The sequence below is a fragment of the Zonotrichia leucophrys genome, chromosome 5, assembly GCF_028769735.1.
Source record: "Zonotrichia leucophrys gambelii isolate GWCS_2022_RI chromosome 5, RI_Zleu_2.0, whole genome shotgun sequence".
NCBI lineage: Eukaryota > Metazoa > Chordata > Aves > Passeriformes > Passerellidae > Zonotrichia > Zonotrichia leucophrys.
This window is the reverse complement of record NC_088175.1, coordinates 56,046,137-56,069,152: the sequence shown is the minus strand read 5'-3', so window position 1 is coordinate 56,069,152 and position 23,016 is coordinate 56,046,137. Positions and strand designations below refer to the sequence as shown.

Sequence of the window (23,016 nt, the reverse complement as noted above, 5' to 3'; positions counted from 1 at the left end):
TCCAGGTGTTATTCTGGGTTTTCAGTCCAGAGCAGGTTCAAACAGCTCCAAGGGAAAGAAAAGCCACAGTCTGGGGAGCTTTTCTGCCTCAGCTAGCTAAAAAACCAGCTAAAAGCCAAGGAGAGCTTTCTCCTGCTCCCTGTCCGTGCTGCAGACAGCACAGTCTGTGAGACAGAGAGAGCTGAAGCTCTTTGCTCTGGTTTTTGAATACAGCCCTGAAAAAATTCCATCCCTTTTCCTTCTCCCTCCCTTGCTCTCGGATCTAGCTTTAAAGGCACAAAACTTATTTCTGGGCTGTTGTATTTGCTGAGTACCCATGGCAGGAAGGAAAGATGGATCTGACTCCATGTTCTCAGAAGGCTAATTTATTATTTTATGATACTCTATTTTTAAAGAATACTATACTAAACTATACTAAAGAATACAGAAAGGACACTTTCACGAGTTTTCATTATTATCTATTTAGCATTGTGACTCTTTCCAGAGCCCCAACACAGCTTGGCCCCAATTGGCCAAAGAATGAAAACAACTCACAGCAGAATCCAATGAAACAATCACCTGTGGGTAAACAATCTCCAAACACATTCCAAAGAAGCAAAACACAAGAAGCAAATCAGATGTTTATTTTAATTTTAATTATTATGTTTTCCTTTTTCTCTGTGGCTTCTCAGCTTCCCAGGAGAAAAATCCTGGGTGAAGGGATTTTTCAGAGAATGGGGGTACAATTCAGTATCATAAAGTCACCCTAGGACATCATGGTTTCAGATAAGCATCAAAAAACAACAGAAGTGTTTGACCATATTACTTTAAAGCTGTAATATTGTAATATTTATGTGTTCCAGGTTTATACTCAGTACTTAGTTGAATTATCAGGTTCTTTGCTTCATTCCATGTTGCTTTTTGCATACACAGAGTAATTAATTGAACATTGTGGAAATACCCACATCTTGTCTTGGCATCTTCCTTGTCATCCAGTTCTGGAATTCAATCAGCTGATAAATCACTGGATCCATATTGTGGTCTTATCTGTGAACTATAGTTGGTAGTCAGTAAAAATGAGTGAGTCACACTGTAATGATAAACCACAGAGAAGCAGCAGTGCAGATGTTTAACTTGGTTCATGAACTTGTTCACTTCTTCCTTGACCCTATTTTAACATTTGCAAATTGCAGTTACACTTTTCTTGGAGTTCTGGAAGAGGAGGCAAGCAAGACTGAAATATGAATGGGATTTGGTGGATTTTGAAGAGGAACAGCAACAGCTCCAGCTGAGGCCTGAGTATGAGGCAAAGTGTACCCAAAAGAAGAAAAATCCTGTAACTCAGGTATGAACATGCTGTGTTGACGTGTGTGCAAATCCAGTTGTTGCTGAAAGTTTTGTAAAATGGAAATTGATACATTAAATCAGGAAAATAAGGGCAGAGTTTATAGCTTTTATGTCTTTTTACTGCATCTTTTACAATTCAAGGTAGCAGCCTCTGAAACATTCATGCCTTTAAAACCACTCATTCTTTTATCCCTACAGAACATATGAAGAAGCAGTCACTGTGATCTAAAGTGATAATAAGTTGGTCTAGCTGTGGTTTAGCTTCTGATACTCAACCACTTTGTTTGGGGAACACCAGAGGGATGAAGGTGGCCAAAGTCCTTTCTCTTGAATGTAATTGAGATACAGTTAGTGACCCTACTTAACTCTGTTAAACACTCTATATAATTATTAGATGTTAATTGTTTTCATTTAAATTTATTTTAGGTAGGAGTTATTTGACAAATTTCATGATCAGCTGGTTGCATTCCAGCACAATATCTACCACACCCATTTGATGTATTTTTAAATCATCTTTTCCCTTTCACAGAATTGCATATAAATAGCTTATTGTGGCTAGTCCTAAGTATACTTAGATAACACAGTCTTCAGAAAAAAACTAGAACCTTAGCCAGACTGTGGAGGAAGAGTCTGTTCTAAAACAATAGCCTTGTCTTTCAGGGCTCGTTTCCTTAATCATTAGGAAATACATATACTAATCTTATTTCTCATGAGAGAGAGTTTTTCCCCCTCCACACACACAGCATTAATTCTGCTGCTGTAACTGATGCTGTGTACCTTGCACAGAGCTCTTTGATAACAGTGCACTGTGTTTAAGAGTGTAGCTCTCCTGAAGCATTACTGTCTGCCTGTTCAGGAAAACAGGTTCAGGTAAATCAATTTTCATTAGTTAGCTCTACTCATGCCAGTTCTGTATTATTTGCTGGTTTACATCCCTGTGTATGCTCAGGCTCAAACCTCTCCCACCCTCCTGTGATAGTCTGAGTCCCCCATCATTGGGAAGAATGAATGAATCTGACTCCAGGTTCTTAGAAAGTTAATTTACGAAATGTTTTTAGAAAGTTAATTTAATTATTTATTTTATGATACTGTGTTATATAAAAGAATGTTATACTAAAGAATAGAGGGACAAGATTTTTCTCTCCCTAAATTGGTCCAAATCCCTTAGGTGAGAAAGGGTTTTGTGAACTTGATTTAGGAAGTAGAAATGGACTGTAATACGCTTCTCTTATCTCAGTGTGAGATACTGCTCTCCTCTGTACTTTCTAATATGCATTAACAATTGCCATAAAAATTCAATGACTGTACAAGCCTTTGTATTATGACATTTCAATTTACTGTCTCAGTGGTTTTTCAGAGGCTTTTTTTGCAGCAGGGTTTATCAGTGATCCTTATCAGTACCCAATTAAGTATAGCCTAACCTGTACAGGAAATAGTAATTTCCTTCTGTTAGAGCATGTCCCATAGTGAACACATGAAAAGCCTGTGCTTTCAAATAAGTTAATTCTGCAGGAACCAATAAAATTATGTGGGTACAGGACAGTGATTTTGTGTTCCACAGCTGGTTTTGCTTCACTCAGAAAATTATTTCATCACTATTCATGATTCAAAGTTTCAAGTGCACTGAAACCAAAATTGCTGATCTTAAGGCTGTCCTTTAGATACTTGTTCATGGTGCTGAAGTGTCTAACTAGATCATAGCTAAAATCTAGATTTGCTGATCACAATAGAATTGTAATCTACATAAATAATGAAGCATTTGATTCAAACTTAGTCTGTGTCATTGCACATTACTGCCTGTATTACATTTGGGATTGCAGTTTCTGTAGTCCTCAATGCCACTTTGCTCAAGAGGAGTCTAAGCATTCCACAGTGCCTTGTCTCACAGATTTATTAAATCCAGGTTATTTTTCACTATATCTTCTTCCACTGGCATTAGTTCTCAAAGAGAAGATTCTTTCATAGAACATGTGCTGTGATATTTAAGGAGCTAGAATTGGTTGCACAAGCTGCATGAGCATTGAAAATTGTTCCTGTGTTGTCTGGGGATGCTGGCATCACCCAGTTGCCTGGTGCAGCAGCAGAGCTTGGCAGCTACATTCATAGCCATAACTTCAATGAAAAAACAAATAAAATTGAAGGAGTGGAGAAAAGCACTGTCTGACTGGTACATCCAAATGACAAGTTTGAAGGGATCTAGGCATGAAGAATTTATAAAACTGGAGTCCCTTTGTGGACTCAGAGCTGTTTGCTAACCTAGCATTACAGTAATAGTTGTGGCCTGCTTATCTCAGGAAGTTGGGCTTTTTCCTTTAGCTACTGATTATTTTGCAAAAGTTTAACCATGGTACTACCAGGTACTGTCTTGTAGCAGTTTGATGGCTGTTTTTGTCCTGATCTTTTTGCCCTGTCCCCACCCACGCCACCCCAGCACACTCACAGTTATGCTCTGTCTGCCATTTGAGAGAGGGGCAGGGTTCTGGATGGTTTCCCTCGGGTGTGAGCACTTCTCACACAGCTGGTGAGAGCTCTGTGTGCTGCCTGATGTTAGAGTGAGATGTGGGAATAACATGAGCTGTGCTGTACTTGACTGTTTCAGGAGATGGAGCCTTATATTCCTTTGACTAGCCAGGCTGTGCGATTCTGCATCTCAGGAGCCACAGTGCTGTTCTGGGTGAGCACCTTTTTGAGTCATCATTTGGGCATGTATCAGAGATTCTGTTCATTACTAATCATCACATTAACACAAATTGGTTTTAATCATGATGATAACACATGTTTTTATTACTGTTCTGCAGATTGCATGCTGTCATTTGAAGTGCACTTCAATTCTGATAATTTTTTTTTTAGAAAGGGCACTGGAAATCTGTCATTAATTGTCAGGACCCAGGACATTGCTCTGGCTGCCCTGGGAGATTCCAGACCCTGGCAGGGGCTCAGAGACCTTGGCACAGAGTCACAAACACCTGTGCCTTTGATTTTAGCCCATGGAAACAATTACCAACCTTGTGTGAGGAGTTACAGGCCACAAGGGTTTGAGCAGAATGACAGTGAATTTGTCACAGGGTGAAAAAGTAGAATTTTGGGGATTTAGAATGGGGGTTCAAGAGGCAAGATGGAGGAGTCTGGGTGTGTCCTGTCCTTCTTCTCCTTCTTGTCCTCCATCTCCTGCTGTGATGGTGACACTTCTGGGTTGGTTTAGAGTAAAGCAGACTGTCTAACATAAGTGATAGGTATTGGAAAATTGTTGTAAATAAAGCACAGGTAGTTCTTAGTATAAAAAGCCAACACCACCCCAAGGGCAGGCACTGTGCCACTGACTGACCTGCTGGACAGACCTCAGCAGGTCAGAGAAACAATGTAAAAGATAAGAGAAAATAAACAGCCTTGAAAAGCAGAACTGCGGAATCTTGACTTCCTCTTTGATTGTGGGGCTGGGAAAAAAAAAGAGTTTCTAATATCTTGGAGATCATCTTAACCACAGAAACCTGAGAATTAATTAGTAATTTGATTGGAAATTTTAGCATGGGGATAACTTTCTATGTGACTTATTCGATGTTAACAGAAAATTGTGGTAAGGCAACCAAAAAAAAAATTCACAATGATGAATACAGAGTGAGTTTCAGAGTGAGTTTCAGAGAGGCCATGTCACAGACATCCTTTCATTAAAATCCTTTCGTTAGGATTTTTCCTGCTGAAGCTGAGAAGTTTCAGCAACAAATATAAACAATGGTTATCTGCTGCTGTGGAATGCAACAGGTGCATCTGTGATTGGTCTCCTGTGGATGATTGGATTTACTGACCACTCACGGCAGAGCTGCTCTTGCTTTCTACTGGGACACAGACCTTTATTATTGAATTCCTTTTCTATTCTTAGCTTAGCTAACTTCTGAGAACTTTTCCTTCTATTCCTTTTAGTATAGTCATAATGTAAAATTGATTTATTATTATAAAATAATAAATCAAGCCTTCTGAACATGAGGTCAGCATTCTCATCTCTCTTCATCCTGCAACCCTTGCAAGCCCCGTGACAAGGGCAGTTTAATCTAACTTGTCCTTTCCATCTCCTGTCCATATTTCTCTGCACTTTCTCAGGTACTGGTATGAAATTGTCGGCTTTTCTTACGTTAACAAAATAATTCTGTTGGTTTTAATGTACATCACATAACAAAGTATTTTTGCCTGCATACTTTGCATTTCAGTATTGCTGAACTCATCCCCACAAAGAATCAAATTTAAAACATATAAAGTGTGATGGTTTACATCTAGTTTTTAAAGCTGCATGCACATAGCTGTAGTGAATAGCTATCCTAGGCTGCAGGTGTGTTTCAGTGTGCCCTTTGTGCAGGTGTCCCTGATCATAGCCAGCATGATCGCGGTGATCGTGTACCGCCTGGCGGTGTACGCCGCCTTCGCCAGCCTCATGGAGAACACCCAGACCCTGCAGCCCATCAGCGGCGTGCTCACCCCGCAGCTGGCCACCTCTGTCACTGCCTCCTGCCTCAACTTCGTCATCATCATGATCCTCAACTTCTTCTACGAGAGAATCGCCATCTGGATTACTGATATGGGTAAGCAGGAGGCCTTGATGGAGGCAGAGCTTGGAAGGAATCATTGAAAATTCACAGCATCCAGGTGTTCCGTGCTCAGGCACAGTGGGAGCTCTATAGCTCAGGAGTATCCATGGCTGTACTGAACATTTTCCCTGCATTTCAGTAGCTCTCATAACCTAGTTTCTCCTCATATAGTCCTTGTTTATATTAGAGCTAGTTTACAATCACAGACCTGAACATAGCTCAGCATCCTCTTGAATCGCCAAAACAAGATCAGACTGTCCTGAGCTAGCAGTATTTCAATTGGAAATCCTGCAAATATATTTGAAAAAATAAATCGCAGCTATCCTTACAAGAAAAAAAGACTAATGATGAGACTAAATATGAGACTAAATGAGACTAAGACTAAATAATGACTCTTAGTCACTGCCTCCTGCCTCAGTTTTGTCATCATCATGATCCTCAACTTCTTCTGTGAGAGAATAGCCATCTGGATTACTGATATGGGTAAGCACGAGGTCTTGATGAAGGCAGAGCTTGGAAGGAATCATTGAAAATTCACAGCATCAAGGTGTTCCATGTTCTTGTTCTCAGCTCAGGCACAGTGGGAGCTGTGTAGCTAAGGAGTATCCACAGCCATACTGAACATTTTCCCTGCATTTCAGTAGCTCTCATAACCTAGTTTCTCCTCAAATAGTGCTTGTTTATATTAGAGCTAGTTTACAATCACAGACCTGAACATAGCTCAGCATCATCTTGAATCGCCAAAACAAGATCAGACTGTCTTGAGCTAGCAGTATTTCAATTGGAAATCCTGCAAATGTATTTGAAAAAATTAATCACAGCTATCTTTACAAGAAAAAAAGACTAAAGAATGAGACTAAATATGAGAGTAAGACTAAATAATGACTCTTAGTCTGGGGGAAAGGATGGGATGGGATAGTACATTTTCCATGTTGTTTCCTTTAGCACTGGCTGTACAGATTTGGACTTAGAAAGATGGAAGGCAGAGGTTGAGCAGGATGAGAAGCTGTGCCCAAGATGTGTTATTGTGGCAGTAGCTATTGATAGCATTACCCCCACTGCAGAGCTGGAGGCCCAGAAAGGGTGCCTGCTTTTGTAGTGTATTTTATGCTTGATTTCTGCTTGCATGCTGGAAACACCATTCCTGAGAGCCCTTCTTAGACATTTATTTTTTAAAAATTATTTCATTTTATTGGTTCTTAATGATTTAGAGGTAAAAGTCCCTGAAGGTGTTTAATAGAAAGAAATAATTGCAGTTCCGGGAGGGGAGCTGAAAATATTAGGTGCCTGCAGTTTGTGCACTTGTCATAAAAACAGTTGGTTGATCTTTTTTTTGTGAGATCTTGCAAGTCAAAACAAGAGTTGAAAGGTGTTTCTTGCAGAGTCTTAAAGGGATGTTGCATTTGGTTTATTTTCATTTACCATGGACCATCTCTGTGATCTGTATTGCTTATCTCTCTTGGCCAAATCAGACCAAACTGAAACAGAGCAAGTATTAACTAAAATTCCCCCTAACAAACACAGAAACAAACCCAAAATCATAATTTTTTTAATCTTTCTTTCTTGAGGAGCAAGAATTGTAAGCGTGAAGGCTCAGCAGTGTTATTTTGCTGATTTGCAAGTGTGGGTGAATAATTTCTCAAGTGGCAGCACTGCCTGGTCTGTGGGTTACAGTTCAGTGGTGTGGGTTGGGCTGCTGCCCCTCGGTGGCCTGGGCTGGCAGAAGAGTCTGCCCACACTTTGTTCACTCCTTGAAATGCTGGGGTCAGATCTGGTGTTCAGACAAGCAGGAATAACCTGCCTCTGGTGCTCTGAACGTTGTGTGCCTCACATCAGTATTTTAACAGCTCACTGAAAATAAAAATATTGAGTTTTTATTTTTATATATATATATATCAGACTGCCTGACCTGAGAGGTGCCTCCTCTGTCTGAACTCTGAACCTGCACTCTGATGTCAGGTTCCCAGTAAATACCTCATGTTCTTCTGGCATGCAAACTTACACCAAGCTGGGAAACAGTTTGCTCAGTTAAATGAAACAACTTTACAATAAGGCAGATGAGTTCAACACATCTGCCAGGCCCTCACCAATTGAGAAGAACTTGAATGTTTGTGGTGTATTTTCTATGCTACTCCCCAACTTGAATTGGTTTTATGTTATCACTTAACAGGACATTTGGCAATAATATGTTTAGGGCTTCCTGCTGCCTTCAAAAATATAAATGTGATAGAGAATGAGCAGCAAAACCCTAAGCAAAGGTTTGGTGGTTTACAGTAGCTCCAAGATGTCCCTGTTCTTCTGCCCTTTATGAGCCTTATTTTTCAGAGGCACATGGGCCATGCAGCTTCTGCTGGTTTTAATGATATGCACATACAGTAGGTTGGGGAAAGATATTGTAACATACTTCTCTACCACAAAGAATAAAATAATTGTGTGTTGCCAACAGTGAAATCTTCATACTACAGGAGATCTTTCTAGTTACTGTTTGAGATTCAGATATCCTAAAATAGTGTAACATTTGGGGATGGACAAGTGCTAATGGGCAGGACAAAGAAGGGGAAATTAAATTTTATGGGGGTTTTAAATATAAATTTCCTTTGCCTGCCTGCATCAAACACTGCATTGTAAAGGGTAGGGTGTCTGAAAGCAGGAACTCCATCTGCTGAAGTGTTTGTAATTGTTCTTTTCTTTTATTTCCTTTAAGATCACTGTGCATGATGAATATTTGTGAATCTGCATCATTTCAAAGGGAATAAAGGAACATAAAATTATTGTTTTCTGATTTCACAGAGATCCCCAGAACTCACATGGAGTATGAGAACAGGCTCACTATGAAGATGTTTTTGTTCCAGTTTGTCAACTACTATTCATCCTGCTTCTATGTGGCCTTCTTCAAAGGGAAGTTTGTTGGTTACCCAGGTGCCTACACATACATGTTTAATCGCTGGAGAAATGAGGAGGTAAGGTTTTCTTAATTGAGGTTCATTGTTCCCTTCAGTCTGCACAGTTGTGAATTTCCAGCTGCAGGCTTGGTCTGAACTGAGCTGCCCCTCAGCTGGCTATCCTAAAGCTGATGCTTCCTCAGCTGACTCTTGCTGCTGTTGCTAGCCAGGGCAGCACCAGTAGTGAAAATCTGTCAGTCACAAGAGTGAAAAATCATAAAGCTTTTCTTGGTCCCAGTTCTCCTGAAATACCAATGGGTCTTACAAAGAAAAATGTGGTGCTGAGAGCTCATTGAGTGCAAAAGATTCACTTTGCTGTGTGTTTTGTCTCACACTTGAAACACTTAAAGCCCTTCCTGAGAGTCCACATGGAAATTAAGTATTGTCCTTACAAGTTTCAAGATCTCCCTTCTTGCATTTATACACTACTAAAATATAGTTTATCTGGGTGATAATACCCATTATCCATGTCCATTGACGCTCAGTTTGTCTCCTCCAGTGTGATCCTGCAGGCTGCCTGATAGAGCTGACGACACAGCTCACCATAGTCATGGCTGGCAAACAGATCTGGGGAAACATCCAGGAGGCCATTGTTCCGTAAGTTCTCTCTGGCACTGCTTACTGTTCTCCTTTGAAAGTATCCTTTGAAAGTAAGGAGGCTGAGGTTTTATACTCAGATACAAGAGTTAGCAGTTCTTGCTGGTTTTACCTCTCCTCGGCAGGTAAGAAGGGCTTAACTTCTATTTTTAGAGTCACAGTCTAATGTTTTGGTTGAAACTATACTTGCATATGAGGATACCAGAGATTAGTTCAGGTTTGAGGATTAGAAGCATTATGGGAATTATATGGAGGGCTGTGAGAAGGTGTTCTCGTGTGGAGGGGTTTTGGATTGATGTGGGATCTGACACTGAGGCGCCCACCTCACAGCCTTCAGCTGCACCAAGGGAAATACAGGTTGGATATCAGGAAAAAGTATTTTATGGGAAGGGTGATAAAGCTCTGGAATGGCTGCCCAGGGAGGTGGTGCAGTCCCCATCCCTGGGGGTGTTTAACAAAGCCTGGATGTGGCACTGGGTGCCAGGGGTGAGTTGAGGGGTTGGGGCTGGGTTGGACTCAATGATCTTTAAGGTCCCTTCCAACCCAGTGATTCTGTGATTCTGACTTCACAGAATATTTTGAGTTGGAAAGGACCCACAAGGATCAAGTCTAGCTCTTAAATGAGTGGCCTGTACAGGGACTAAACCCACAAGTTGGTGTTGCTAGCACTGTGCTCTAACCAAGCAAGCCAATCTGATTTGTTCTCATTGTTAACATTTTTCTGCACATGCAGCTGGATTTGTAACTGGTGGGGCCGTCGGAAAGCCAGAAATAATCCTGAGAATTTATACAGTCGCTGGGAGCAGGACCATGATCTGCAGACATTTGGAGCCTTAGGCCTGTTCTATGAATATTTAGAAATGGGTAAGTTTACAATTACGCATTTGGAATTGAGGACAGGACACCTTGTACCGACACTTCCAAAAGAACATTTTCTCGATTAATTGTTGTGGGTTGATGCCACCACTTCCATCTGCATAGCAGGACGATTAACTGCTGGGAATCATTAAATAGGTCAGCCCAATTTAAAAAAAAAAAAGCTGTCTTTGCATCTTGAACTGCTGGGAATTTCACAGAAACACTGCAAAGACTTTTTGTTTTCCTCATTTGAATGGGGAACATTATTCTCAGTGCAGCCAGCTGCTTCTGTGTCTGTTCTTTTCTTGCTCCAAAGCATATTCTTAGCTGATGTCAGTGGAAAGTTTGAGTATGGGATGAGTGCCAAATGTGCTGTAAGGATGGGTACTGCAGGCATGAGATCTATGAACTGGCTAGAGGAGAATCCCTTCAGCTTCAGTCTTGCACTGCTCAGTGCTTCCCTTCGGTCTGTTGGACCAGCAGAGGGAGTGTGGGCAAGGGAATGTGGCTTTGCAAAGGTACCCTGAGCATGTCAGCTTCTAACAGCAGCGTGCAGCACTGACAAACTGACACCCAAACTGAAGCCAAGCTAAACCTAAAGGATACCTTAAAGAAGTTAATATTTGGATATATTTTGTTGGAGAATGAACCTTTGTATTGTTTTATTTCTGCAGAAATAGTTTGAAGTGTTCTAGAGATGCAGAGTGTTAGTATCACTTTAGTTGATGCAGGGCTGTGGTCTTGTGAAACCAATGCACTCAGAATACACTGTTGCCAGCCATGTCCTTGCTCTTCCAGAATCAGAGCTATGCTCCAGCACTGGCCAAGGGCTGCTAAGCCAGCAGGAATTTTGTTGCTTATCTGAGGTGAAGAACTTACTGAAATCATGGAAGAGTGAATGACTGGTGTATGGGAATTTATTTTATATACTGCCTAAACCAGAAAAAAATGTTCTATTTCCATTATTTGAAACAAAGTGGCAGTATTGGCTGTGTACTGAGGATTATCACATTCTGTACTGAGATACTTCATTTTGGTAACAACAGGATCATTTGTATATTCTATTCACAATTCTTAAACTAATGTCAACACTCCCCAATGGAACTGTTGCATATAGAATTGTTATGAATGTTTTGATTAAATCAGTAACAATAGGTGGAGATAAGGTTGTGAGGTGTGTAGTTGATAAGTAAATTAACAACAAGATGGTACAAACTGCAAGAGAACAAAACTGACCTGATAACAATTGAGAAATTTGATGGATGAATACATCCCATTTTCCCCCACAGTTAGACACCATTCACATGAGAACTGCAGCACCCTGAAAGGATTGATATTCCACTGCTGGCAGCATCATTTCACAGGATGCAAATGCTCCTTTCTGTGGGTGCTGCTGAATGGCACCTGAAGGGACTGGAGAAGTCTTGGCATGGGGCTGATTGTCACTTGGCTCAGACCAGGGCTGAAGGTGACTTGTGCAGCCTGGCAGGAGTTTGCCATTTGCCTGCCCTGTCACTCTGAGGATACTTCTGGAAGGGCAGATTTTGACACATTGTTTTTCTCTCTTGCAGTCATTCAGTTTGGATTCATTACTCTCTTTGTGGCATCCTTTCCCCTGGCTCCCCTTCTTGCTCTGATGAACAATATCCTGGAGATTCGTGTAGACTCCTGGAAGCTGACCACTCAGTACAGAAGGCCTGTGGCTGCCAAAGCACATAGCATAGGAGTGTGGCAGGAAATCCTCAATGGCATGGCCATCCTGTCTGTTGTCACCAATGTAAGTTTGCTAATACTCATTTACTTACTTAGGTGTGTGATGTGTTGGCTGGGAAATCTCAAGCTGGAGAGCCAAAACCACTGGGCTGTGCTGCATCAACATTGATTCTTCCATGTACTCAAAATGTGAAGAATTAAAAACCAGCTGATCCTTTTTCTCCTTCATCAACACTGTATCATGTTAACCTTTTACCATGTTAAAGATAACCTTTTATCTTGTTAAAGATACCATCAAACCATTTCAGTGGTTTGACCTGTCCATTTGCTGGCAGTGTGCAGCTCCCCATCCACATTTTTTTGGCCATAACCTTTCAATCAGTTGTCTGTGTTTTCCAGCCTTTTGGAATGGCATGGCCAGTATGAGGCTTGGTCTGATGAAGCACCCTGATTGCCCAGAGGGGACAGGAAAGGTGGATGAATCCTGTGGCTCAGATGCGTTTTTGTCCTTGTTGCTGAGGCCTGTTCAGTGGGAATTCTGCTCTGCTTCTGGCTGCCCCTGTGGGACCAGTGGCTCCAAGTATTTTTTATAAACTGGTAACTAAATGCTGTGCCAGTATTTCAATGGAAACATGCTGTAAAGCAGCCTATGGGCACAAGAGGTGCCTCCTTTTAGTGTGTCTCAGGCACCAAACCCACTTGCAGGTCCTGCCATAGCAGCACAGCACCTCAGCACCTGGAGTGTCTCAAACTTCCAGGAAAAATGTGCTGAGGCTGCAATCAGCATCTTTTGCCAAGGTGAAATACCCCAGTCATGCTCCTCATCCTTTCTTAAGAGATTCTGGGTAATGCCAGAGTCACAGAGCCACAACACCTTTATAAATCTGCTCCCAAATTTTGTGTGCCACTTTCCTTATTTCTTTTTCCAATTTCTTTTCAGGCTTTCATTGTTGCATTCACATCGGATATGATTCCTCGTTTGGTTTACTACTATGCTTATTTTGAAAACGAACACTCACCGATGTCTGGATACATAAACAACAGCTTGTCAGTGTTTCTAATCTCAGATTTTCCTGAGGAAAATAAACCTAAAGAGAATCCAGAAAACTTTGTCATATGCAGGTTGGTGTCACTTTGTATAGAATACAGCATAAAAAATCAATTAAGATCTAAGTTTACCATTAGAAAATAAATTATGTCATTCTCATCCTTCTAAAGTGTGAGAGGTAATATTTAGACTATTGATAAGGTAATGGTTGAGGTGGTAAGAGATCAAGCCAGTAACAAAAACAATCACCTCATAAAAAATCACCACTAAAAGTCTCATTGCTAACTTGCATTTTGCTTTTTCTTCTTTGGATTTTTTGTTTACTTCATTACACTATTGATTTTTGAGTGAGGAAGGAGATTTATGTCCCTGAAGTTGCAAACTTCAGCCTATATATTCAAAGATTTTTAGGCTGAATAAATGGACAAGAAAGCAGAATAAAGGAGGTGTTTAGATCCCAAAGCTGAAAATGAGATATGGTATTTAAAATCAATCCTTATTTTGCCTGATTGAACCAAAAATCAGACCTATCCTGCTTGCATTTAAAAAATGCTAGCATTGGAAATTCTAGAATAATTGCAAAAGAACTTTGGAAATGGTAAAATAAAAGTATTGATTGGATGAAAAAACCTCAAAGCAAACAAAAAATCCCCCAAACCAACCACCCCAGCACTTTTGGAAACAGCTACATTTGTTTGGTGGTGTAGAACATGCACTGTGTCCTTTCATGAAGCCCTGCATCTGTCCAGGCCATAATCTGCTCATGTGTGTCACATTTATTCAGTGTCCATTTCCCTGTGATCCATCCCATCACCCTGCCCTGTATTATTTGAGCATTTCCTGACAAACAAGTAACCTGTGGACCAAAATTCACATCACACATCCTCATCCCTGCTCTGGTGCTGTGAGGGTGTTTAAGCGAACACGAGAGAGAAACAAATCGAGAGGCAACCTTTTTCTGCAAAAGGAAACAGACCATTTGAAACAAGAAAAGGTTCCTTAAGTGACAGCTGTACTTGCTTGTAAGTGTCACTGAGCTTGTCATGTGTCCCAGGCTGAGTGTGACGTTTCACCTTTGCATGTCTGTCATTCCTGCAGGTACAGAGACTATCGATATCCTCCCGACCATGAGAAGAAGTACATGCACACTATGCAGTTCTGGCACATTCTTGCTGCAAAACTGGCCTTTATCATTATTATGGAGGTATTTTCTCTGCAAAATTTCCTTCTGATATTGGTACTTTGTGATTTGTCTAGATAGTTACTAATGTTGCAGAAAATAGAATTGCTGGGAGTATAAGATAATTTGTTCCCTAGATAATACCAAGTACTCGTGGCCTAAAAGATTACTGTTACTGAGCCTTTTAACTTCAGTGAGCTGACCTCAGAGTAGGAGAAGTGAAAATGCCCGGAGACTGCAAAATAATCAGAAAAATAAAAAAAGGTCTTTATGTCAGTGTAAGAGATTAAAGCTTCCAGGTCTAGCACTTCCACTCTTGCTCTCATTAAGGAGCTGTTTATGAGATGATTGTTCAAAATCCAGACAGCATTTTGCAGGGATGTATATTGGTTAAAAACAGCTTAATTAATAGTTTGGGTAACTGGCACATCAGTGTTAAGCCACTGCTTTGCAAGTTATGAGAGGAAAAGGAAGTAAGTAGTTCAAGTGCTAATCTCATCACTTTTCCTGCTGTGTTTCATCAGCTCTCAATAGCTGAGTGTTACCAGCACAGCTGTGTGAACTTTCTAACAAACCACACAGAGGAGTTAAACAGTGATGGTTGAGATTCAGGCCCTGACACTTTCCCCTTGGGTTTGCTAAGTCATTAATGCTTTGGAATTAAAATTTCTGCATAAGAAGATGGGTTTTAGTCTTCGTGCACCTCTTAGATATACATTAATTTGGTGTGTATTGCTCCAGGACAGCCAAATGAAATGTATTTCATTGTGAACAAGAGGTGACCTATTTGGTCAGATTAAACAAGAGGTGCCTCTTTTGGTAATGAGTGTTTTTATTTGTTTCTTTTTTTTTAGCATGTTGTCTTCATCGTCAAATTCTTTGTAGCATGGATGATCCCTGATGTTCCTGCAGATGTGAAAGCCAAAATAAAACGTGAGAAGTATTTAACACAAAAAATCCTACATGAGTATGAACTTGAAAAACTGAAGGAGAGACTGTGCCAAGGTGACACACGAGCCACAGAGAAAGAGTTCATGGCCACGGAAGGGAGGATGGAGCTGTCCAGGGCAATGTAACCCAAACCCAGCTGCTTTGGGATTTAGCTTGTTCTTGCTTTCTTTATCTGTGGTTTGCTCAGTATGCATCATGTTGAAAGCTGTAGGAGAGTTCAGCTCCTCTCTTTCAGTCCAAAGATTTTCGAGTTTTCTTTAAAAGCTTTACTGAGCTTTCAAAGTTTAGGAAATCTACTGAACTGTGTGATTTCAGCACTGGTTTTTATTTACCCATGACTCTGAATAGTAAATGTAATCTTGTAATCCTAGAATTTGGACTCCTGGTATAGGGACTGTTAACCTCAAAGGGCTCACAGGACATGTTAAAGTCATTTACCACCAAGCCCCTCTCCCTGTTGCTGATTGCAGCATTCCAGGCTGTATCCCAGCTGGCTGAAAAGGATACCACAGAGGACCACTGCTGTGGAAAATGCTGAAAATTATTATTTTTATTATGTGGTAATTTAAATAGAACACTCCTGATACAAGGATTAAGGTTTGGGGCTTTTTTTTTTATATTCACTATGTCTTACGAAGCATTGGTTTGAACTTCTATATGTTTTATAGAAGGAATTGATTTTTAAAGATATATTGGCTTAATTCCACTTGGAATTATTTATAGGCACAAAATTCAGTATACAATAGTGAAGGGAATTAAAAAATAGTGAAGGGAAAAAAAGCCATAATTTATTTTCCTAAAGATAGAATTTATGGAAGAGTTTACTCTCTAAATGCAGATATTGTGGAATCACCTAATTGCAGTGGGTTTTGAAAATATGTGTACGATTTGGAGAATAACAGTTATTTAATTTCTCATTCTCAGAAACTGTCATTGGAAGATTATGTTTGACTTTTTTCTCTTTTTTTTTGGCCAAAGCTGCTTGTTTATTTATTTTTGTTTGGATTCTCAGTGAATGCCAGCAAAGGGCTAAAGCTGTGTGTCTGTCCTCAGTGCACACTGTGGAGTGGACTGGGAGCTGGACCACCGTAGCAGCTGGTTTAGCTGAATGGTTTGGTCTTGGATTTTTATCCAAAAGATTTTAAGCATGCCAAATAATGTATGTTTGTGCTTATACATTGTATGCTAAGGCTTGGGGATTGTTCTGTTGGGTTTTTTTTTTTCTGCCTTCGAATCTTTGGAAAGGTTTTTTTTCTTCTCTTTTTTGTTAGGAGGCTTTTCTACAAAGTCACTGCGTTTATAAATATGTAATAACTATTGTGCAAAGTAGCTTCCAGCTGTTTAAGAATGTGCCCTCATTTTCTAGTTTGAAGCAGGTAGGCATTTTTGTGGTTTTGCTGTATATTTAAAACATATCAACGCTTCCATGCTCAGTGCCTTGTTCCTTTGCATTTGGCGAGAGGTGTGACAGTGATCTCTGCAGGGCAGGGCCCATTTCCAGGATGTGCTTGCAGGCTTTAGCGTGCTGTGAGCCTGCAGGCAGAGCTGCTCAGTGTTAGCAAACCGTGCCTGCCTTGGCTCACCTCTGCCCAGTGCCCGCACTGCAGACTCTGGTAACACCACATTGCTGAGTTCTCTCGTGCTGAATACACAAGGTAGACAAGAGTAGAAAATTTTGCTCTATTTGCACTTTGAAAGTTATACTTCCTTGCAAGTATACACACAAAAATTGCGGTTTGTATTCCGTATCAGTGGGTGACGTACTGTTTACTGCTGCCACAACTTGGGGTATTAGGTTTTAGCAAACCTCGCCCGTGTCTTGGAGTAATTGGTGAGCAACCTTAGTGTTGTAAAGGTTTTAAATCCATGTCCTGAGTGGAGCTGTTGTTGTTAGCAGAAGGATTAAGTGCCTACCTCGAGCACACATCACAGTTGGGCTGCCAGGCAGGAGTTGATGCCGATGTACATTTCTCATTACTGTAAGTTATTCACCTCCATCCTCCAAGGTTGCTTGATCAATCAGTTTGTGTTCATGATGAACTGATCATTTCTTGAATATTCATATATATTTGAAGTGATGGATCTGTTGGAGGAATGCATGTGTAAATAAATTAGCTCTGCTGCTTAATGTGTAAGCCAAAGAAGAATATCGGCCATCAGTCGTGATCACATATCCAACACCACAGTTTGCACAATGAAAGCACTCTGCTGCATCTTGCACATCTACTGTTAATTAAACTGCTTAATTTACATGTTGTGGAGTTGTTACTGTTTGCAGTGCAGACAGATGCTTCCAACAGAAAGGTGATGAGATGCAAAAGGATATTTCTGTGCAAAATGTTCAACCTGGCTGAAGCTGAAAACATTTGGAAATTCAGCGTTAGATGCACTATTTCTGCTTATGGAAGATTTGTTTCTTCAAGTAATAAAGTGTCCTAATATACTACCCTTAAAATATATCAGCAAAATAGGTGTGTTGTGGATAACAATGCTATTTAAGAGCAAGAGGGTGGAAAATAAGGAAATAAATGTGTTTGGGATACAGCATTGATAAGCAGACCCTGAATTTGAATTGATTTTCTGACTCCTACTTTGTACATCTTATTTTTTAAGATGACTTGCTATTTAATGCAGTACAGATGTTTTGTATATGTTGTACCATGCAATAGAAAGTGCAAAAACCCTGGGATCAGCTTACTTAGAAGGAAATATGTATCTTAAAAACAAGTCATTATACTTTGTAGCATTACTTCTTAGTATACAAAAACGGTTGAAAAGAGAATCTTGTCATACTAAAAGCTAATATCACATAAAAAATTAGTCTTGACACCTTTTTACATAATAGTTTGCCTTTACTTGCCATTAAGCAGTATTTTGACTAAAGGTATCAGTATGGTTGGGTTTATAATGGTTCACATAAGTTTCCTGAGGTGTTCTTAAAAAGTGAGAAAAGTAAGGAAGGTCTGGTCAGTTTGGAGATGTGCTGATTCTTACTGTCAGAATAATTTATTTTGATGTGATTCAGTATCTAAAAGTGTCCTTTAACCAAAGTGAATAAAGTTTTGTGTTGCCATTACTGTGACTTAAGCAACAGTAGATTGCGTTGTTAGAATCAGTTACACAAAACAAAATTGACCTTTCAGGTGTAATGCAATCAGGGATTTTTTAATTTTTTTTAAATTTTTTTGCAATTACAATTTGGGTTGTTTACCTTGGGAAGGTTTAGCGTGGTATGTTCCAAGCGAAGGACTGCAAAAGAAGAGTGCTACTATGAGACACTATTGTATTTTTTCTCAAAATTTTTTACTGTGCTTTTACTTTTTTATGTAGTGCTGTCAGTTTGAGGCAAGAGAATGGAGTGAAAATAGATGGGGTTTCTGACTACAGAATGGAGTGAAAATAGATGGAGTTTCTGACTATCCTACATGTACCACTTGTTTGACCTGTACTGTTGTGTAACCTGAGTGATGTTTTGTCTGCTATGTATGTTGCTGATATATATGATACACTAATGTCAGAATAAATTTTTTAAACATTCTGCTAACATTTAATATGCACATTTAATAAGATCTAAATCTAGCAAATAAAGCTGTGTTCATTTTTAATGTGCTGTCAACCTGTGTGTGAACATTCCAAGAATTGAGAGAGGAGCCGAAGTACTGGAAATGAAATACCTGGATAGAATATTCCTACAGATTTCTGCAACTCACAGTGTCTGCTGTGTTCATAGAGCTCCATTTTCAGCCAGGCTGCTTTTCCCTGCCTTTTCTGGATGCAGTTTTTATTCCTGCAATGCCAGGACCTGAGGTGCCTTCTCAGGTTCTCAGTCCCACATGCAGCTTCCACACACAGCACAAGTGGTTCACATGCGTGCACTTTAAATAACTTTAGTGCATATACAGGGAGAGATGGCAGGGCTGAAGCTTCCCCAAGGCTCTGGGCAAGTCCTGCAATACATATTTTAATCTTAAACCTCACTTCTGGGACCAGTGAAGGGCTTTGGATTAATTGGGTTGGGTTAAATCATTGGGATTGGACTAAATCACGGAATCTGGCTTGAAGTTCCTGACTTGCTCTCAGTGGATGTTTTTATCCCAGCACGTCACCTCTCCTGTGGTGTCACCTTGTCAGGATTCTGGGAACAGGGTCACCTGCCACACTTTGCAGCTCATTTCCTTTGGAACTTTGGAATTACAAGCTGAGACACATGCAATTTGAGCAAATTAAAGAAAGGTATAAGATGAATAAAAGAATCTTCTCCGTGTTAAAAAAGGAGAGAAGAAAAAAAGACCAAAACAAGCAAGGAGTAATTATATAGTATGGTACCTCTACTGTGCTCACTAGGGTGCTTAGTTAAGTATGAAAATAAAATAAAAACATTAAAAGGAGAAGAAAATGGTAGCAAAAGAAGGAGAGGAGGGAGAAAAAAAAAGATGAAGGAAGGTGCTGTTGATATGCAGGATATAGGGGACATTTATATTTTAAGTTGTGAGTTTTCAGGTGCATTCCAGCTTTGCTCTTGGAGGTTAAACCTTGCCTCCACCAAGACCTGTAGTAACGGGTAATTTAAATTTAAAGTTTAATTGGGGATACAATGTCAGCCAAAGTCAAGTATATTTTATAATACAATATAAGCATGGCAGCTTGTGAGAAGGCATTCACAAATTCTGGTACAAACCTGGCTCTCCACATGATCAGAAATTGTAACTACTCTTCAGAAGTCATAATTCCTCCATTTAACTTGTGCACCACAATTCAGTGGTTCTACTTTCTGAATCAGAAAAATAGATAAGCCATCTATATGATCTATCCTGCTTGAAGAGTATTTTTAAAAATTAACTCCGTGTTTATTCTATACAAAGAAAAAAATTCTAGGGAGTGGTGAAATAGAAGACATTTTTCCAACATTTGCATCTCAAATGGTGCAAAATATGCTGTCTTACAGGAGCAGAAAAATAAGTAACCCATTCCATAATCAGTGGATTAGTGGGAAAGAACAGCAAGATGTGGGAGAAACAATATGCCAGCATCTGAAGTCTGCAATTTGTTTGAGATGTGTAGGCTGGGAAACAAATAAAATCTTGTCTAAAATTCCTCAAAATGTTCAAAATTAATTAAAAAAGTGTTTCTGAAAATGCTGTCTTGAATGTTTAGGACACACTGCTGGGAGGCACAGGGTCACGAACATCTGGTGTGGCAAGAGATTGTGTCCAGAGAGGGGAAACAGAGCCCTCACAAAGGAATGGTTTAAAAACCTTCCTTCCCTAAACAGATGGAGAGAAGTAAAGGGGAAAAAAGGATGATCATTGCCATATGAAGGATAACAAAATCATTTCCAGACTTTTGTATGAATTACTGTGCAACCTCATTAAGCCTCAGCTACATTTTCTTGTCTGTCTGCCTTCTTAAGGGTGGTCATAACAATTTTTGCCTTGGCGTCCTTAAAAGGAGCAGCTAAATTAAATCTCATTCTGGTTTTAAATAATCATTGTCTTAACACAGCACTTACATCATTCAGATGCAGCTCAGGAAGGGTTTTTTAAGCAAGTACTGAGGAATCTGCTGGGAGATGATGAGTAGGATGTGAAATTCAGCAGCCATATCAATTTTGGGAAGGTGCAGACGCACATTCTCCTGCAGTAATTAGTGACTATGCTTTCTCAGGCAGAAATGACTCAGTCTGAACCATTTGATAAGGGGAAGATTTTTTTGTTTTAATTATTCTTTTTGATTCCTCAACAAACCAGTGCTGTTAGCTTGTCAAAAACATTTGTATTTAAATCACTGACTGACCCTGCTTGGCCCCTGGGTGTTCAAAGCATCCAACACTGTTCAGCATTTCAGTTCTGGTGCTGGAAGATGCAGAGGCCATAGGAAGCATTAAATAAATGAGCTTGTTGTGATGCTGGCCCTTCCTGTGCCTTTGGTTTTAGCCCATGGAAACAATTCCCAACTTTGTGTGAGGAGTTACAGGCCACAAGGGTTTGAGTAGAATGATAGTGAATTTGTCACAGGGTGAAAAAGTAGAATTTTGGGGTTTTTAGAATGGGGGTTTAAGAGGCAAGGTGGAGGAATATGGGCGACAGATTTTGAACTGAAAAAGCTTTGAATAATTGGAAATTTTCTAAATGGCCATTAAATATGTTTGGGGAATATTTTAAAATATAAAGAATGGAAGTTTTTATTATTTTTATTATTTTAATATTTTTATTTTATTATTTTAATCCATTTATTATTTTAGTTATAATTTTTAATATTTTAATTTTATTTTTTATATCCTTAATTTTGATTTTATTTTTAATTATTTTTGTTATCATCAAAGACACAACGATTACTGCTTCCTGCAATTCTCAGTCTTTCATCTTGTTCTGCAAGACTGAGTTCCCAGTTACCACACACAGATACGTGTGATAGTTGTTGTGTGACCACAGTATCAGACAGATTATATTGTGAACATAAGAATAATAATATATATTGTGAACATAAGAATAATATATATTAAATTTATAGATGAAAATTATATTGTGAACATAATGATAATAATGATAATGATAATAATAATAATAATTTTATATGTATATATAATATAACCTATTCAGATTACCTGGAGAATTAAACTCAGACTAATTCATAAATAAAAATCCTGAGTAGTATCAGGTATTTTAATACTATCCAGAAGAAAAAGTTACTGCTCATGCTCAGTTTGCTCAGTCTTCTCTGCTGATGCACAAAGAATTTCTGAACCTGGTTTTTGTGATAACAAAAGAGCAGCTACTAACAAAAAAATGGAATTACACTTTGGTCAAGTATTAATTAAGGGTATTAGAATAGGGCCCTGTGTTTAGCAATATTAATAACTGTTAATTACACTTGTCAATATTACTAAATTACATTAATTTTGAACATTGTCTCGTCCCATTTATGTCCCTATAACCTTTTGTGGAACAGCAAGGAGTGAAATACCAAAAAGCACGGAGCAGGAGGTGATGGAGCTGCCGTGGACATTGCCATCCCTCTTGTGCTGGGAAAGGGACATTCCTGCAGCGCTGGGATCTGTAAACTGCTTTTCATCCTGCTGCAGGGAAAGGGGCTGGATGGAGCATGGAGCATTCTGAAAAATCAGTAATGTTTGTGTGAAACAGAAATTGCTGCAGCCCCCTCAGAAAAGCTCAGGGAGGGTTTGCTCTGAGGCTGATGGCCTGCCTGTGGAATGGGAGAGGAGTTCCTGATTTGTGAGGTTTCCTGCCTAAATGCTGGCACTCAGGAGAGAGTCCTGCTGTATTTAAAGTCCCATTCCTTGAGTTTGGGTCCAACAGGGGAAGCTTGGCTGGTTTGTTGTTCTCTCTGAGCACCTCTGTGCCTCACAGAGATGTAGGAGAGGATCCTGCTCTCTCTGTCCCTCTCTGCTCATGTTTTCCATCCCTCCGGGCTCTGTGGCTGTTTAATTAATGAGGATCATTTTGAAATCTATTGGGAGTGCTGGAGAGCACAGGGCAGCTTTGGAAAGACAAGAAATGAATTTCTGAAACCTTTTGGAGAGCACTGCACAAGGTACAGGGCAGGAGTGAGGGGAAGGTGCTCATGCAGTGGGAAAAGCCTGGGCTGGCTGCAGCACTCAGGTTAATGTCAGCAGTGCCAAATAAATACCTCCCAATGATTTATGGTGTGTCCTGGTGGTGGAGCACACCCTGATCAGAGAGGGATTAATGTTCTTGTCATAAATGGAAAGAGAAGGGAATCCTGCCAAGGAAATGTGTCTGTGAAAGCAGCAGAACGTCTCAGTGCACCAGCAGTGACTCAGTGACATGAGACTGATTTAACACA

At 39.8% G+C, this 23,016-nt stretch overlaps 1 protein-coding gene across 5 annotated transcripts in view; it reads left to right on the top strand.

Moving 5' to 3' along the window:
• ANO5 (anoctamin 5) overlaps positions 1 to 18,797 on the top strand; it is a 60,349-nt gene extending 41,552 nt beyond the window's left edge. For all 5 annotated transcript variants that reach the window (XM_064715784.1, XM_064715782.1, XM_064715786.1 and 2 more), the window contains 10 exons: positions 1,173 to 1,324; positions 3,926 to 4,000; positions 5,675 to 5,897; positions 8,694 to 8,863; positions 9,345 to 9,442; positions 10,176 to 10,306; positions 11,872 to 12,077; positions 12,954 to 13,135; positions 14,160 to 14,265; positions 15,096 to 18,797. In XM_064715784.1, coding sequence (XP_064571854.1) covers positions 1,173 to 1,324; positions 3,926 to 4,000; positions 5,675 to 5,897; positions 8,694 to 8,863; positions 9,345 to 9,442; positions 10,176 to 10,306; positions 11,872 to 12,077; positions 12,954 to 13,135; positions 14,160 to 14,265; positions 15,096 to 15,317 — 1,565 coding nt within the window. In that variant the 3' untranslated portion in view covers positions 15,318 to 18,797. The remainder of the gene's footprint in view (positions 1 to 1,172; positions 1,325 to 3,925; positions 4,001 to 5,674; positions 5,898 to 8,693; positions 8,864 to 9,344; positions 9,443 to 10,175; positions 10,307 to 11,871; positions 12,078 to 12,953; positions 13,136 to 14,159; positions 14,266 to 15,095) is intronic.
• Positions 18,798 to 23,016: the final 4,219 nt, after the last annotated feature.